Source organism: Pteronotus mesoamericanus, unplaced genomic scaffold, assembly GCF_021234165.1.
Source record: "Pteronotus mesoamericanus isolate MK-2021 breed Mesoamerican mustached bat unplaced genomic scaffold, CSHL_Meso_final scaffold_36, whole genome shotgun sequence".
Lineage (NCBI taxonomy): Eukaryota > Metazoa > Chordata > Mammalia > Chiroptera > Mormoopidae > Pteronotus > Pteronotus mesoamericanus.
This window is the reverse complement of record NW_026555313.1, coordinates 20,022,351-20,040,078: the sequence shown is the minus strand read 5'-3', so window position 1 is coordinate 20,040,078 and position 17,728 is coordinate 20,022,351. Positions and strand designations below refer to the sequence as shown.

At 41.2% G+C, this 17,728-nt stretch overlaps 1 protein-coding gene across 6 annotated transcripts in view; it reads left to right on the top strand.

Annotated features, from left to right (window-relative positions):
- Nucleotides 1-1,986: 1,986 nt before the first annotated feature.
- CADM1 (cell adhesion molecule 1) overlaps nt 1,987-17,728 on the top strand; it is a 352,507-nt gene continuing 336,765 nt past the window's right edge. For 5 of the 6 annotated variants that reach the window (XM_054592571.1, XM_054592570.1, XM_054592572.1 and 2 more), the window contains exon 1: nt 1,987-2,128. In XM_054592571.1, coding sequence (XP_054448546.1) covers nt 2,002-2,128 — 127 coding nt within the window. In that variant the 5' untranslated portion in view covers nt 1,987-2,001. The remainder of the gene's footprint in view (nt 2,129-17,728) is intronic. The other variant, XM_054592569.1, reaches the window with a different exon arrangement.

Sequence of the window (17,728 nt, the reverse complement as noted above, 5' to 3'; positions counted from 1 at the left end):
TAATAATAGCAAATGTTATTATGTGCTAGTCTCTGTGCTGGGATGCTAGAGTTCTGAATATAGGAGGACCTTACTTTATAGTTTACACCTCACTTTCAGTATTTATATGGCCTCAAATTGTTTACCTTGATTTTATTGAGACTGCTTTACATTTGGTCTGATCCAGGTAGCTTTATTATCAGAGGTGATAAGAACAGGTAGGATGTTGCAGAATGGACATTATCTTGGTGACCACATGGTGATGGTTTCTTGACTTACGTAGTGCTATTTGCCTATTGGAGCTTTCCCAACTTTTGGAGGAATGCCTGCAGTTCATGCATGAGGCTGCAATTACAGAGCAGAATATCCAGGGTGTGAGAACAGTGCAGTCTTGAAATTAGTTTATGCATAATGGATAATAGACTGTTTTTAAGTGTAACTCATTTGGTGAGTTGGAAGATCTTGACTTCCTTTTTGATATGTGATATTTATTTATTTATTTATTTATTTATTTATTTATTTATTATTTTTAGCAAGATGAGGATAGAGGGCCTGGCCAAGTCATTTGGTGCAGCTGCACTAGACTGTAGCTCATACTGAGAAATGTACCTTCAGTAATTTCTTGATCATTTAGCCACAGATAATTTGTCATGGTTTGTTTTAGATGTTGTGATATTGATATTTATTATGCAAATTGTATTTCCTACATCTTATTGTCCTGCATTCTATGAATGCTTAAATTATCATAAGTCTTTACACTTAATATGGCTCGTCCTTCAATTTGATGCTTGAGCAACAGAGGGTCAGTACGCACATGATCTTCTAGATGGGAAGAAAATAAGTAATTAAAAAGCAGACAAACATGAGAGCCAGCTGCTTGGTTCAAAAGAAACGCAAGGCAATTTAGAGGAGGGACAGCCATTCAGGAGAAGCAAGTCTCTTCAGCCTGGAGGGGCTCTCCTTGAAACACGGGAAGCTGAAAGTACCTGTTGGTCCCCCCGTGCCTGAGGGACTGGGGGCATGTGGAAGCAATATCCTGGGGGCACCGTGGAAGGGGAACTGGGTTTGAACCCTATAGGAGGACAATGGCAAATACTATCTTCACACGGGAACCCCCCTTCCCACCTCCGCACTCCACCCAGAAGCCTTGACAGAAAAGACTTTTTTTGTTTAACGTGTGTAATCGTAAATATACAGAATCACATATGGTCATATATTATTAAATACATATATAGTAAACCCAGGAAGGCGACCTTCAGCAAGCTGGGGAGCCTGAGCCGACCTTCCTCGAGGTATATTTGCTGAGAATCTATCACAAAGACACAGACTCAAAAATCCTAGCACCCGACTCAGGCTCTTTTCTCCCAACTGTGCCCAAGTCTACCGCTACGTTGTGGAGCGGGCTCCACGGCTCCGCCGGACGTGCAAAGCACGCATGCACTTACTTCTCCCAGATCTTCTTGTCAATCCGGGGACCTGCCCTCTCACTCTCCACTCCCGAACAGCCCCCGTTTCCCAAAGACCTATTCCTTCGTTGCCAGGTGAGTGACGGAAATTCGCAACGTCCGGTTTCAAAGCCTTTGGACTCGTTGTACGGGGCAGGGGAACCTCCAAGGGAGATTCTCCAGTCCTTGGTCTGACATAGTGACTGCTGTAAACATTCTTAATAAAGGTGTGTGGGAAGCCAGAACCGCCCCCTGGAGCTCGAGACCCCAAGCACCAGCCGCCCGGAAGGACACTTTTTCCTAGATCCCGGGGAAGGGAAAAAGAATTCTAACATAAACATATTTGCATAAGCCCCTCCCCTCGGTCCCGCCCCTAGGTGGCGCGGGCGCGTCGCCGAGCACCAGAGCCAGGGTCAGGCTGGGGGAGGGGGGAGTCCTCGGAGAGTGGGGTTGGGCTCTCTGCGCTGTGATTGGTTGGTCAGGACTCCGCCTCCAGTGCATGTTATTAGCATCTCATTAGTTTTCCGCTCTGGCTCCGGAGGAAGCCACCGCCGCCAGTCTGAGGCAGGTGCCCGACATGGCGAGTCCTGTGCTGCCGAGTGGATCCCTGTGTGCGGCGGCGGCGGCGGCGGCGGTGGCGCCTTCTGGGCTCCGGCTCCGGCTTCTGCTGTTACTCCTCTCTGCCGCGGCACTGATCCCCACAGGTAGGTGTGGGAACCGGCCGGTCGGCCTTCTAAATCTCCTGAGGCACCCCAATAGCCGTAGCCAAGGAGGGGTGGTGGTGGAAACGTTTCCATGACAACCGTCCCCCACTTCCTAAATCTGAAGCGGAGGGAGTGTGGAGAGGAAACTCAGGGCCAAGATGGAAGGGGCTGAGGGGATTGGTCATTCCCTTCTCCCTTGTCCAGCTGGGTGTGCATTAAGTCCTTAGGGATGGCTGCACCCATACCTTCTCTCCCCGGCTTGGTGCGGAGTGGAATGAGAATGGGGGCCCGGAGGAGGGCTAAGGGAATTTGGGGGAAGGGGATGGATCGTAGGCACCTCTCGCACAGTCCAAACTCGATCTTGTACATGTAACTTGCAGGTCCTCGCTTCCCCCAGGGCTACCCATTCACCACCACCTCTCCAGCGGGTCCTCCAAGTCTCTATCCCCGAAGCCGTCCTGCCCCCACCCCGCTTGGCTGACTAACAGCCGCCTCCAGCGTGATCCTTCACTGGTCCACCGGACATCCCCAGACTTGTCTCACCGCTCCTTCTCTCCCCGCGCTCTGCCTTTCTCCCCTGTTTCCCGAGCTGCGCGCCCCTAGTACTCCCTCTAGCCGGACCACGGCCCTTCAGCCCCCTCCTCTCGGCTGCGGGTTTTCTTGGCCCTGCTCCAGGCAGGGAAAGTTACTCTGCTTGGCCCTGCGGGGGGCGATTGCTGTCGCCGCCTCTGCGGGTAGGAGCCGGGAGCCCGCAGTCGGCCTGCCTCACTGCATCCTCTGCCGCGAGTGGGGACACCGGATTTCCAGTCTGCTCGTCCTTTTGGCAGTTCGGGGGTGGTGGGGGGAGCGTTTGCGGCCTTTGTGGGCAGATAGGACCCTGGGACCGCCGGGTACCCCTGTGTGCAGAGCTCTCTTGGGAATTTGCCCAGGGGCGTCTCTTCGCGCCCCGCGCTTTCCCTGAAGACGCTGAGCACTCGGGAGGAGCACGCTGTGTGGCTGCCCGAGTGCCGGGCGCGTTGGCGCTGTCGGGAAAGAAGAGGGCAGTGTTTGCTTTTGCTAACAAAAGGGAGCCGGAGCTCTTCCCCAGCGGAGAGGCCGGCGGTGCTGCACCCAGCCTCCCGTTCCCGCCACCGCCGAGCTCAGCGGTCGCGCGGCGTCCCCGCGACCCTGGCCTTCTACAGCGGGCTTAGCGCGGGGAGCGAGGACGGAGAGGCACGAGGCCGCGGGGGTTGGGGGGTGGGGTGGGGAGGTGCTGGAGGGAATGCAGCAGGGCTCGGTGCCTGCAAAGCCCCTCCTTGCAGCTTCGGAGCTGCAGGACCCACGAGCAACAAGTGGCGGAGGACAGCGAGAGCTCAGCCCCCACCTGCAGAGCCCCGGGCCCGTGCGGGCTCAGCGCTGTAGCCACCGTGCTGCTCCCGGGGCGCCTCTCCGCTTGGGCTGAGCCTTTTGTTTACACGCTAGAGGACACACAGTTACGTAAACACCGCAGGAGACACGCTGTAGGAAATGGGAATGTCTGGGGGTGCTAGCTTTGGATTTGGGGGACGTCGGGTTGGTCTCTTCCTCCCCAAAGAAGGCTTGAAAGGGAGCTTGGCTTGGGGAACATATTGGGAAACGTATAGGGCTGGGAATCTGGCAGCAGCTTCAGTTCCATAGCTGAGGATTTTTTTCCTCCATGCCACGGTCTGTCTCTCCGGATGTTGTTTATGTGTTTTTCCTCTGTGAATTCTTAATTTATGAGTTACGAGATAATTGGGTTCAGCCGATGCCGGTGTGGTTACAACTTCATTTCGGGTAATGTCTTTGACTGAATGGGTTCAATAAAATGTTCCTGAAAGAGATTCTTCGTGTTGCTGCATTGTAAAATCCGCCAGTGTCAGTTAAACGTGAGCTTGAGTAAAGACTCGGTAACTGGCGCATAATAGAGGCAACAATAGACTTGTACTGGCTGCAAAAAAAGGGGAGGGGGTAAAGCGCTGGTCGGGGATATTGCCTTTCGACTGAAAAATGGGAGCCGTGCAATGCCGCTTGGCAGCAAAGTAGGATTAGATTATACCTCCTCAGTCAAGCCTGCTCATTGAAGGCACCAAGTAGTAGCTGTACTATATTTGTAACTATCTCGTGGCAAGAAAGAAGTTGCCTTCCCAGCGAGGGATATGTGCTGTTTTAGAAAGGAGCGGTCTGGAACTCAACTGTGCGTGTCAAAGCTACAAGAAAATTCTGTTGCCAGTTTCCATGGAAGCAGCTTCTTGCTCTTGTGTTCATCCCTGTTTGTACTCTGGTTATCAGATTGTGTTCAAATTAGAAAGTAATTGGGTTTGATGTGTAGTGAGGGGGTTAGATGATTTTCTTGAAATCTTTTTTTAAAAAAATGCGTGTGTGTGTGTGTGTGTGGTGTCAGTTTTAAAAGGGGTCTTGATCTTGTCCCAGGTCCTAGACTACCAGAGTAGATTTCAGGTGGACACCCGTGACCCTGTGACTTTTCTTTCTTAGTCCTCTTAGTTTAAGCTTTTTTAGAGGCCTTCAGGTCCCACTCCAGGGTTAGAGAAACCTGTTGGAGCTGTCATGTAACTTCATTAGGTTTGTTTCATTTATATCTTTGCTGGGATAGGGATCTAGGGCCATTGTCCTGGTTATGTCTTCCTCGGTAACTGAATCCATCCATTCCCTGGAGAAAATCTTCCAGCCCTCCTGTGGTGTTCGGATGGAATGGATATTAATGAAATGCACCTAAAATGGGGTTTCCTAAGCTCACTCCAGAGTAAATCATGTCTGTTATGTTTTAGGTGCATGCATGATGTTGTTTCCGATCCCGAGTGGACCAGTAGTTGGTCACCTTCCTCTTACCTTTTTCAGCATTATGTAGGATGTCTGATGGGTGGGGGCTTGTGGTGGTGCTGAGGAGCCCAAAGGCCTAGTTTTGCTTGTTGTGGCCTGTTGAGGCTTGAATACCAGGGATAGGGACTTTACAAAAGTGTTGCCCTGCTATTGTTGCCTTTCCTTGCATCAAATTGAATAGCCACAGGAGGGACTTGCACTTGTCTGTGATAGCTTTGATAAAATATCCCTCATTAATGCCACTTTATATTTGCAGTGTGTCACTGGAGACGCACAAGGCTTCATTTAGTGACTTGTGTGACGAGACAAGCTTGCATTATTTGCCGGGGGCATTTTGGAGGAACAAGAGACCCATTGAGCAATCTTTTGAAATGAACAAATACGGAAAAAGGGGGGAATAAAAGAGGAGGCAGTTCTCTGGAACAAAGAGCTTTATTCATATGGATGTTGTACATGCTTTATCCAGTTTTCTCCAGTGACCCTCCTGGTAAAGGGGAGTAGGACCTGGAAGAAGCCAACAGGCAGGACACTTTCGCATCCTCTCTTACTTCCTGACTTCATATTCTTATCTGAGTTGGTCATCAGCTCCCTGACTGTTCATCTTGCTCCACACCCTTTAAAACCTGAGAAGGTAACCGGTTTTTGGGTCTAAAAGGGAGAATTTGAAATACTTTCTCCCATCTCTGAATTTCAACAGAAGAGAATGCTAGCTACCTGTTGAGACTGATGGGCATTGGAGGATGGATATATTGGTTGAAGGGAAAGAGATGTCACCTTTCTGTGAAATGTTTCAGGAAGTGGTTGATAGCGAGTGTCAGATTGGAAAGATGTCTTGCAATTATAATGTTAGCCTGACTATTTTTATTCAAAGAAATGCTGTGAAAACTAAAATCCAAAATTTTCATTGTCATTAATAGTGCTCTTGAAGTTTTTTTAGTGACTTTTGCCCACACTTGCTACATTTTGGCCTCATATATACCTGAATTATCCTTTATTACACTTTATTATACATATCCTTTATTATACATAGGCCAATTATTCTTTGGCCTATGTTGCTAATGATTTTCAGGCTTTAAAATATTGATAATATTGCTGTGAATATAAACTGTCTTATTCTCTGGGTTTCTGTATGTGACATTTTAATGCCTAATCAGCCACTTAGAATTTACATTAAAAAATGTTTTTGTGTGTGTGTGTTTAACAAAAGGTCCATTGGTATGTATTTTAAAATTGGGCCAAACTAATCAATGCTAAAATTTGATTGGAAATTTACCAGCACATGAAGAAAATTTATAAGAAATAAATCCAAAGGATACAAAAGCTACATCTCTTTCTTGGGAAGAATAGTACTGACCATTACTCTGGGCATTTTTAACTGAAAAATCCAGCACAGAAAGGAGAAATCACATAGCGACATCTGTTGCAGATTTGAAAATTTGCTGCTTTGAGTTGGAAGCAATTAGTCCCATATAAGCACCTAATGTTATCAGTTATTGTATATATGTGTGTATATACTCATACAAATATGTATATACACTATATATACATATATGCACCCAGAGAAACTCACTCAATACAATATTCATGTTCACATTTAAAAAGTATTTAATAGGAAATGCATCATTTTAACACAAAAGCTTTTTTAAAATATTACTTGTTGAGGAATTTGAGATTCTTATAATCATGGAATTTTTGAAAGGGGAAGGACATTATTAGAAATCATCTGGCAAAATCGCATTATTTTGTAGTGAGGCAGCCGAAGCCCAGAATGGAAAGGGCCTTGCTTACCACTGAACAGAGGCTTTTAGCTATGCATCCTAGACAGAGAACAGGTCCAGGTCCCTTGATGTTCAGCCAGTGAACCATCTCATCCACCTCCAAGCAGGGATGCCCAGCGAGAGATATGGATCATGGGTAGACAATAACTTGTCTAGGAATAATTTGTATTCTGAAGGCAGCAAGATTAATTGCTGTTTTTAAGTAATAAACCCATGGATCAGAGGAGTGACCTCCAGAAAGAAAGGACCAGTTCTTGGTAAAGATTGCCTTTGGTGTTGACAAATGATTCTGAAACCTCTGCACTTTATTTGGCAGCTACAACATGAATGCCATCCAAAGCACCTTCATATGGGAGAGCTCAGGATTTGTGTTGCTGTAATAAGTCCAGTGCATGAAAACTAGATTTCCAAATCCTCAGCTTTAGATTTTTAAGCTTTGACTTGCCTTTTCAAGGGTTAATATTAACAGTAGAACTTTTTTCACATAACTAAGAAAAAAAGGAAGGGACCTAAGTCAAGAACAAGAACACAGCTTGATTTTATACCAGGTACTCCTCCCTTTTTATTAAGCAGAGGAAAAACTGACTATATTTGTTTCTTTTAAAGAAAAAATTAATTTATTTTGCAAGCTGATTTTTCACATTGATCATATTTTCTTTGTTTTTCCATTTTATTAGGAAGTTTTTCAAATATATACAAAAACAGGAAGAATGCTATAATTAACCCTGTATGCAAATCACCCAGTTCAGTAATTATCCACCCATGGCCAATCCATCCTTTGTACATTTCCTCTCTTCCCAGATTATTTCAAACAAATCCTGGATATCCTATTATTTCTTCTGTAGTTTACTTTAGAACGAATCTCTGTAAAATACAGGCCCCTTTTTCCACCACTCACATAATCACAGTATCATTAGTTGAATGTCTGTGTCCCCAACTGGTGTACATAATTTTTGCCCTACCCTTGCTTTATTGAGGAAGGAAGAGAGAAGGATTATTATGGTGGATAAAGCTGAGGCAGAAATCAGAGAAACCAGAGTTTGATTACTGCCTGTACTGAGGAGACTTTTCTGATGGTTTGGTTTATTTTGAGCAAGGTTTTGTTTGGATCGGATAAGATGAGTTTTATTGTTGTGTAAATCTGGTTGTGTAAATATGCAGTAATTGTAGCTAATCCGTCAACTGTGGTGTGCTATGAAAAGCGCCCGTGGTGAGATTGCATTTCCAGTTGTTCTTACAATGAATACTCTCCATCTGAGGACCTCTGTAGGACGGCTGAGATAGATAACATCCTTCATATATTTATGTTAAATACCTCCCTGATATATAAATGCCTATGCATTTTTTGAATATAAGGCCTAAAAGAAAAAATTTCTTGACTCATTTCTAACTGACTAAGTGCTAATTTCAGCCTGTATTCTGTAACTGAAGTAATCACAAAATACCTTCTGCACTGTGGGAATCCCATACAACAAGCCGTGAGTATTTGGGCCTTATTTTTGTAGGATGGGGGCGCGGGGTAGGGAGAGAAAAGGTTGCTATTTTTACTTCTCAATATTTGTCCCATTGATTTAAAATATGAATTTTTAATTTTAGCTAGAAATGTTGGAATGCTTCAATGTTAATTTCTGAACTTCTCCGGTTTTTTGGAAAATAGGTCGGTTACATTTTCCAAAGGTTCATGAAATGGGGGGGGGGGAGGGTGTGTGTGTGTGTGTGTGTGTGTGTGTGTGTGTGTGTGTGTGTGTGTGTGTGTGTGTGTGTGTGTGTGTGTGTGTGTGGTGTGTGTGTTTAAGAGGTTCTTTCTCAAATGGATTTAATGTGGACTACAAACCTGCAGCATTTGGTTTTTTGGTTTCCAGCCAAACAAGCAATTACACATGAGATAGTTTTGAGGGGTCTGAGCAGGTAAAACCTGCCTCCTACTCCCCTCTACGGAGCAGGCCAAGGCACAGGAAAAGCACAAAGGGATGCCTACGGTCAAGGTTGGGGAGCACCACCAAAACTGAATAAACAGCCTTTGTTTTGAAACCATCAATGAAAGAAGGAACCCGCTGGAATGTCTGTAATTATAAGTGGCACCTCCTTGTTTAAATTTCAGAAGCCACAGTTTCTTTTTCAGAGATTCAAATCGCAGGTTCTAGCCAGCAGCTGCTGTTGTGGTTAATGGGCAGTTTCTCTTTGAAGATCTTCCAGTGCTGGATCTCAAAAGCTTTGGTGCAGTTGTCCTTGAACTAGTGTTAGAAGAAAAGGAAATGGAGATATTTATATACATGCATGCAGCAAAAGTGATGTGTGGCCTTTATTACTACTTAAAGAGAGAAACTGGGCAGTAACGTTGAGAGAAAATCTGTTATGGCTGACAGGTGCTTGAATCTCTTTAGAGAGTTGTGGGGTGGGGGAAATTTTTTCTTTCAGTGGATGTTTTACTGGAATATGGTCATTTGACCCAACATTTTGATCTAGATATTTCAGAAATGTTAAATAGGCTTGAAATGAAAGTGCTGTGATATGTATTTAAATGCTACTCAGTGTTTGAAGTTGATATTCCAGTGACATGGACTTTTAAAAATGCCTACAATAAGTATCTTGCTCTTGGCAGTCTTCCTTGGTAAAGTAGGTGCTCTAATTCCTCTTTGGCTATCCAGCACTGTAGTGCAATGTCAAGTTGGAATTAAGTTATGAGATTCTTGGAGGGGACAGGGAGGAATCTACCTAAACACAAAGGGTTCAGCTGCCCCATTTCTCCCGTTGTCTGTACCATATCTCCGACTTTGGCTAGGATTAACCTAAAAGTTAACATGTCAAATTGAACCTTTCATCTTTTTCTGTCACAGGTGTCAGCTTTTCTCAAAGTTTACCATATGACACCATCGGCACCTTGGTCTCTAAGGCCCCTAAATTTGGAGTCTTTTTTTCCTTTCTTTAACTTTAACTCTTGGATTGAAATAAAATGGGCTGATTGTTTCTCCACAGCATTTCTCTGGAAGCTTCAACATCCTTCCTCTCCAAATCATGTTTTCCTAGCAAAAGCTTCCTTAGCCAGTTCCCCTGACCCAGTTGCCACTAGTCAGAATGTGTCTACCTACTGCAATTTAAATTCTTTTCTGGACAGGATCACAACACTTCCCTTTCAGAAAACCTAATCTCAAATTTTTGCTTCTTGCCTCAGATTCAAAATGCACACTCTCTTGTCTTTACGTTGTTTCTTCCTCAATTGCTGTTTCACCCCATCTGTAATTGTCCTCATTTCTCATTACTTTTTAGCCCAATTCTGATGGGACTGGAAGACTGATGATTCTCCAGTGAACAGGAGGAAGAAAGTGGTTCCACTGATCAGTCTTCAGCTGGTTGCCTTTGCATAAAACTGCTTTCTTACCTGTTTGGGATTATAGCTGTAGAACAACTGATTTTCTTTGCCTACCTTCACCTTCCCTTTGTATCTTTCAGTTTAACTGGCACATCCTTATCTAAAATATACTCCAACATAGACACTTCTTTTTCTGCTTTACAAGAGTGTGTGTGTGTGTGAGAGTGTGTGTGTGTGTGTGTGTGTGTGTGTGTGTGTGTGTGTGTGTGTTTCTTTACAGTAAGCCAGAATGTGTAGATATTATCCTGGCCGTTATTTTACTGAAGATTTTAAACTTCAGAGTGCTGAAAGTATATTACACCTTTTTGGTGGTACCTGTTTGAATAAGGGCAAATAACAAGCTGTCAAAATAAGACTTTTCAGACAAAAAAGTAAGTCTTTTAGGAGTAGGAAGACTTCAGAAGGATCAGAGTCAGAGAGCCTCATCTGGAGCTGATGACTTGCCATAAATGAGATCAACAACACTGAAGATGATCTAAAATATGAACCACCTTAGAAGAGTTTTTAGTGCTCATGTTTGGTATGTTTAGTTACTAAGAAGTGGGAAGCCAGAAGGGAAGTGGGCTAAAACCCTGGGCTTTATATAAGCCAATGTTTTAAATATATGGGCCTTTGGGAGCAGTGCTGTCTAGCTAAACACTGTAGTCTCCAGCGTCACAGCAGATTGCATTTTAGTTGATAACATCCTCCGTGAATTGTCCCTGGCTTAAAAAAAAAATAATGAAACCTTTGTTTCTCAGGCTAATTGCTAAACTTGTTATCTTAAGGATCTTTTCAAAGCCTTTATCTGGTAATAATACCTGCTACGGTTCATGCTTTTTTTTTTTTTTCCCCTCTCCTTTGTCTGGATCCTTCCTCTGCATAGTTCAGCTTTTGCTAGTAGATGGATATGTAGCACAGTAATTCAGTGATATGAAAACTTGATTATCATATTGTGGGATGGTCTTGGGGAAAAGGTCGTATGTTAAAATGCGGTATGTATTTGGCTGTTTTCTGAATATGCCTATGGTAAGCCAAGCCACCCAGACCTCCCTACAAGTCATCATATTGATTGTCTCTTATGAATAGGAAGGGAACATTGCTTTAATTTCTCTTGCAGAAACCCTTACTTACACAGGGAAAACTTGAAAGATAGGGAGAAAAAAAAAACCCAAGTTAATTGAGTACTAAATTACTGCTCAAATGGTTTTATCTCTTAAAAGGTTCAAATAGAGATTAGCTTAAATGACACTGAACTTCACTTTTCCTCGTGCATATCTTACAAGCACCCATCTTTGTGAGGAGACCTCTGTTTCCTTTCTTTAGTTTGGTTAGTAATCAAATGAATGTTAGTTGCTGTTCATTTCCCTTTTCTAAAGCGAATCTCTCCATCTCTGGGCCAAGGTGGCCAATTGAATACCCAGCTTAGGTTACAGAATGATGAAATCTAATGGTTTACTCGTGAGTTAGAAACAGCAAAAACAACCTATCTTACAGGGTGTTAAAAATAAAATAAGATCATATATATGAACATAACTTGAAAAAGAACTTTCATATATATGAATATATAGCTTTATTAAGTATATATACATGGCTTTTATTAAAATAGCCACTACGTAGTGATGGAGATTATGTCTTTGGTTACTACTAATCACATTTGTAAATCTCTCACATGTTTGGGAATACTGAAACATAAATACCATGCTGATAGGATTAATTCAAGATGTACTCAATGGTCTCTAAGGTAAAATCGGAGAATGATCTGGAGTTGAAATTTTTTTGGTAAGTAAGTGGAATCATCTAGTATGTTGGAGAAACTGGCAATGATTATAATCTCAAATATCTGGGTCTTTTAACAGAGAGAATACTTTTTTACCTAGCCTCCTATATTTTAATACACTATATTTATTTTTTAAAATATTTATTTATTTTTAGAGAGAGGGGAAGGGAGGGTGAAAGAGAGGGAGAAAAACGTCAATGTGTGGTTGCCTCTTGCACGCCCCCAACTGGGGACCTGGCCTGCAACCCAGACATGTGCCCTGACTGGGAATCGAATCAGCGACACTTTGGTTTGCAGGCCAGCACTTACTCCACTGAGCCATACCAGCCAAGGCTAAAACACTATATTTAAATAAAGAATTTATGTTTCTGTAGCTAATCCATAAGGCACTTAATAGAAAAATGAGAATTTAAAAGTTTTTTTTTTTTAAATTGAGTATCACTCATTGATGGAGAGCAGGATGACAGCTGGCAGGGATGGGGGTGGTGAGGGGAGGGTAGGAGTGGAGGGATTAGGCAAATAGACAGGGATACCAGTGTGGTGATTGCTGGGGGGCGGGGCGGGGGGCCTATAAGGGGACTAAATGGTAATGGAAAAAAAATACAGTACAGATTAAGTTAAAAAACAATAAATTGAGTATCTGCTTTTATAGTAGGCACTATGTTAGGTGCATTTATAGTGGGCTGGTTGATCTCTGTCTTCCAGAAGTTTATATACTATTTTTTTTTTTAACTTTTACTTTGAAACATTTCAGAACAACAGAAAGGTTGAAAGTACAATGAATGCTTCTACACTTCTTTAGACTCATCAGCTGTTAACATTTTGCCTATTTGCTTTATCTCTAACTCTTTAAATAATGTGGACAAAGATACCTTTTTTTTTCCCCCTGAACCACATGAAAGCAAGTTGAAGAAGGCATCGTAACCCTTCAGCTCATACATAACTCCTGAGAATAAGGACATTTACCTATGTAACCTCAGTACTATTACTACATTCAAGAAATTTCTCATTGATTTAATATTTAATCTCTAGTCCATATGCAAATTTCCCTAGTTGTCCCCAGTGAAATATGTTTCCTTGTCTTCCCTGCTCTAGAATTTGTCAGAAATCACATATTGTATTTGGTTTTCATGTCTCTTTCTTAATCTAGAACCATTCCCCTACTCAATACCTGTTCTTTTGAGGCACTGACATTTTGATGAGTCCAGACCTGCTATTTTATAGAATGTCCCACAGACTCTACAGATTGATTGTTTCCTCGTAGTTCGATTCAGATTGTAATTGTAGGCAAGAACACTGCATAGCTCATGTTGCCACTTTGCCACCTTCTTATAGAATCACATCAAAAGGGATGTAATATCAGTTTGTCATATTATTGTTGATGGTAAGTTTGATACATTGGTTAATGATACAAGTTTAGTTACTTTAGGTGGATTTACAGATTTTTCTATTTATGGCTTTTTGTAATTGATAAGTAATTTGTAGGAAATTTTGAGACTGAAAGGCCTGTTCTCTCATAACACTTTACCTACTGTTTTTAGCAGCATTGATAAATCTTGCCTGAGTCAAATATTATACTGGTGTTTTCAGAATTCTGATTTTTCTAATTCTGTCGTTCTCCTGCATTGAATAGAGGTAGTCTTGCTTAAAGAAGAGTTTGCCTTTCCCCCTTTTTGTCTGTTTTTTTTTTTAAATCACAAAGAACTCATAGATTAAAAAAAAATTTAGTGTGATTAAATATCATTACTGTCAAATTTGGCCAGTGGGAATCCCTTTGGTCTAGTCCTATAAACTTTTGATATATCTCTGTTAATTTTTAAGAACTTTCTTACTTTATGTCAAAAGATGTCTAAGCTCACATGGTATTTTCTCTGCCCCCAGACCTGGAATCAGCTATTCCTCCAAGGTGTCCTGGTTTCTTTTAGTGTTTATATACCAAGGAGATATGCTCATTGCTATTGACTTGTGTTTGTTTCAATGGACAGAACTAGGGTATGCCTGTACACACACACACACACACATATACATATATAATATACATCATTATTTTTATATAAATTTATATATTTTTTCTTTATATTTATTCATTTAAATCATGAATTTGTACTGACGCTTTCAATTCCATTCTAACAGCCCAAAATTTCTTTCCTTTTTCTATTCCTTATTTGTATCTGTCTTCGCCCTTGGTGAGAACCTTGTTTCCCAGTCACACCAATGTCTTATAGTTAATACAAAATTGTTTTGGAATTAATCTACTGAGTGTACTGTAGACAACAGATCTACCAAGTAAAGCTCAAACCTTTTTGCCTTTTTTTTTTTTTTGCCTTTAAATGAGATCTTACTGAGGGCAGAGTATTGTGTTCATAAGTTCATAAACAACAAGGCTCAAAAATTAAAACTTTATAAAGAAATCTCACTTCCTTCCTTTTTGCTCATTCTCATCCATTTTGCTATAGTAGCCAATTTCGTTCCTTTTTCATATATCCTTTGTATTTGTCCTTTTGAAAAAATAATAGATAGTATTCTTTTTTTCCCATACATTCCACAAGCTGTGTTAAGATATGTTTATATTCTGTCTCTTTATTTGACAAATCCTGAGTTCTCATTTATTTTGGTGAATTGCCCCCACCTGGCTTTATTTCACTTTAGAAGCCTTTTCTTTTTTTGAACTATCTTCCTATCTCTTCTATTTCTTCCTTCCAAGGTAATAGTTCTCTTTGGGCAGTCGGAAGAATTCTGTATCAATTTTTTTCATTTAATTCACCAAATTACTTAGATGAAAGTAGGGACTGCTCCTTTCATATAATGGAATGTGTGTCTCTGACGTTTAATAATGATGCCTTATTTTGTTTCTCATCAGTCATTTTTACCCTTCTCCTCATCCACTAAATTGGTGAATCTGTTTCCCAAGATGCACTGCCCCAATTCTACTTGCCCCTTTTAAAGTGGTGGTGTACTTAGAGTATACAGTCTAAGTCTTTTGCATCTAAACTTCAGACTATGTTCTCAAACTGTCTTTTGGACATTTCAGTCTGGATGTTCCCTCAAATAATATTACTGACAAAGCAGCAATTGTCATTTAGTGTCTTCATTCATGATCTTATTTAATTCCCACTGTCACCTTATGACTAGTTACCCCTCTTGCTTCATTTTACAGATGAGCAAGTTGAGAGTATGATAAATCACTCATCCAAGAGGCACAAATAATAAGTAGCAGAACCAGAGCTATTTTCAAAACCCATAATTTTAAACACTTAACTATATTTCCTTAAAATTCAAGATGTCTAAAATGGAACTTAACATCTTTTCTCCTCAAACATCCCTTTATCTTGTATTTACTATTGAGGAGAAGGGTACCACCATTGACCAAATGAGTTAAACATATCTAGGAGACATTTTAGGGTATTCTCTCCTTTGCTATCCTTTACCTCTCTGTTAGTCACTGAATACTACCTATCTCTTGCATTCACTCCTGTCTGTTTCACCACCACTATTTTAATTTATCTTTATTCTCATTTAAAGATGATGAAAGATTTAAATTGATATAATAGCCCCTTTATTGGTCTGTTTACCCCTAGTCTCATCCCTTGTAATGCATCCTTAATACTACTTCTAGCCAGATCTTTCTAAAATACTCATTAGATTGTCACTTTCTTGCTTAGAATACATGTTTCCTTGGCACCTTAAGGATGAATCTTGCACTGTTTCAGCATGGCCAATGGTGCCTTTCCTCACCTGACTTGTGTTCCTCTCAAGCTCATCTCTGGCCATCTGTACACACTTCAGGACTTGCTTTAGGTACTACACACTGTGTTCTTTACCAAAGTAAACATGTACTGCATAAGCCATGCTCTCACAGGCCTCTCTGCTGTTATGTGTTACCATCTCCTCCTGAAACACCCTTATCACCCTTACCTATATGTCTGACTTCTATGTGTCTTTTGAGATCCAGCTCAAGCAGTGATTTTGCAAACAGACTTCCATGATTTTTCAGGTTGGTTAGGTGCCTTTTATTTGTGCCTTTCTTGTGTACTTCCCTAAGGACTTTTCTTGACTTTCTTCTTCCTTCCTGTCAAGCATCCTTCTCTGAATTGCCCCAAGTTCCTTCTGTATACCTGTGCATTTCATATTTGTACAACTTGTTTTCAACAGCAGAAATGTCTTACCCTCTGGTCTTCCATGTCAGCATGCTTAAGATACTATGTGTACATAGAAACTCAGGTCTGGTGTTTCTTTTTCAAATTCTGATTGCCAGCCTGAATGTAATGTTTTCCTTTCAGCTTCCATGACAATTTCTCTAGCCATTCTATGACATTTATACTGTTCTTCAAGATGGATATATGTCTCCTAGCCTTTCTACAGGAGGGACTGTTGTTCTCTTTGCTTCTTTAACAGCATAGAGCACAATGCCCTACAGAGTATGTGCTCAATAAACATTTGTTGAAGCAGTGAATGAAATGGAAATGAGATAGCCACCACCATTAAATCATTTCTAGCCCTTTCAGCATAAATATGAACAGAGAACATAATGATATTAATTCAGTCTTTGAATGCCAGTATAAAAATAAATCACTCAACATTGTTTATTCACTCACCATTTTCCTGCTACACAGCCTGACTTCCAACATGTGTGAGGTCTCTTTTTTTTTCATTTGTTATGAATCCTGGTAGTTGGGGTAAAGAATTTGTACTGGGCTTTTGTGTTTATGAATTTAATGTAGTGGTTGTCTCTATCAACTTTTAGAACTATAATTCTTAGGAGTTGTTTATTTTCTCATTGTAGATGAAGAGCTATCAACATGCCTGAATTTTCAATAGCCAAAAGGACTAATTTTTAGTGTGTTTGTTCATAGTTGGTTGTTGGGCAATCACTGGAGAGATTTTAGACCATCAGCCCAGGTATGAAAACCTCTTTCCACTTACTTAGTCACTCTGCGGTCCTGGAATGGCTGGACTTTGAGTCATTGCTAAGGCCTTATTGCATTTTAGAGTTGAAGCAACAAACCAAGACACTTATCTCTGAGGTCATCTGTTTCTCTTCATCTGAGTTTTCATCAGAATCTTTTCTTAAAACTGAGATATATTCTCAGGAGAGGTGTGGTGAACATAGGGAAATTTAAACCTCAGGGTAACCATTTTCCTGTACAGTAATAAAGATAATATGTGGAGTCAGTAGCTACAAGATAAAAAAATAGATCACAGTAGTTGGATCAAACATGAGAAATGGCTTGTTGTGTTTTGAAAAAATGAGATGGGTAAGGCAGTCTGTTTTGTGGAGATGCTCCCACTATTTGTGTGACTAGTTGGTGCTAAATAAAACTGTGGCAAAATTAAGCTTATAAAGTTAATTACCTAACACTAATCTAATTTTAAACTGAAAGATTTCCTGTTGGTCTTACATGAAAGATGAGAGAATTTTATATGCACGCAGAGGGAGAGAGTTTGTTAACATTACCTTTTAATTTAGGAGAAGTTTGTTCTTTCCTGTGAATATAGAGGTGGAACCCATTCTAACCAGAGTTTATTGCTGTAATATTTTAAAAATGCATTAGTGACACTGATATATCTGTGACCTTGTAAAGGTGTTTTTTTGAGGGGCGGGGGTAAGCCAGCCTTTTTCTCACTGTCCTAAGTGATGTCTGCTCAATAACTCTCCCTTCCTGACAGTACTGGGAGGGGCAGGAGGACCTATCATAACTTGTTTTTTTATGGCCTATTTCTAAAGTGTTCCCTTCATATTGCCATCCATCTATTAGAATTCTCTTCCCTGCCTAAGGCATGCAACCAGCCTAGACTGTGTTTGGTGCCTTAAATGCTTTGAATTATGGAGAATCATAGCATTTTATCAAAACTTC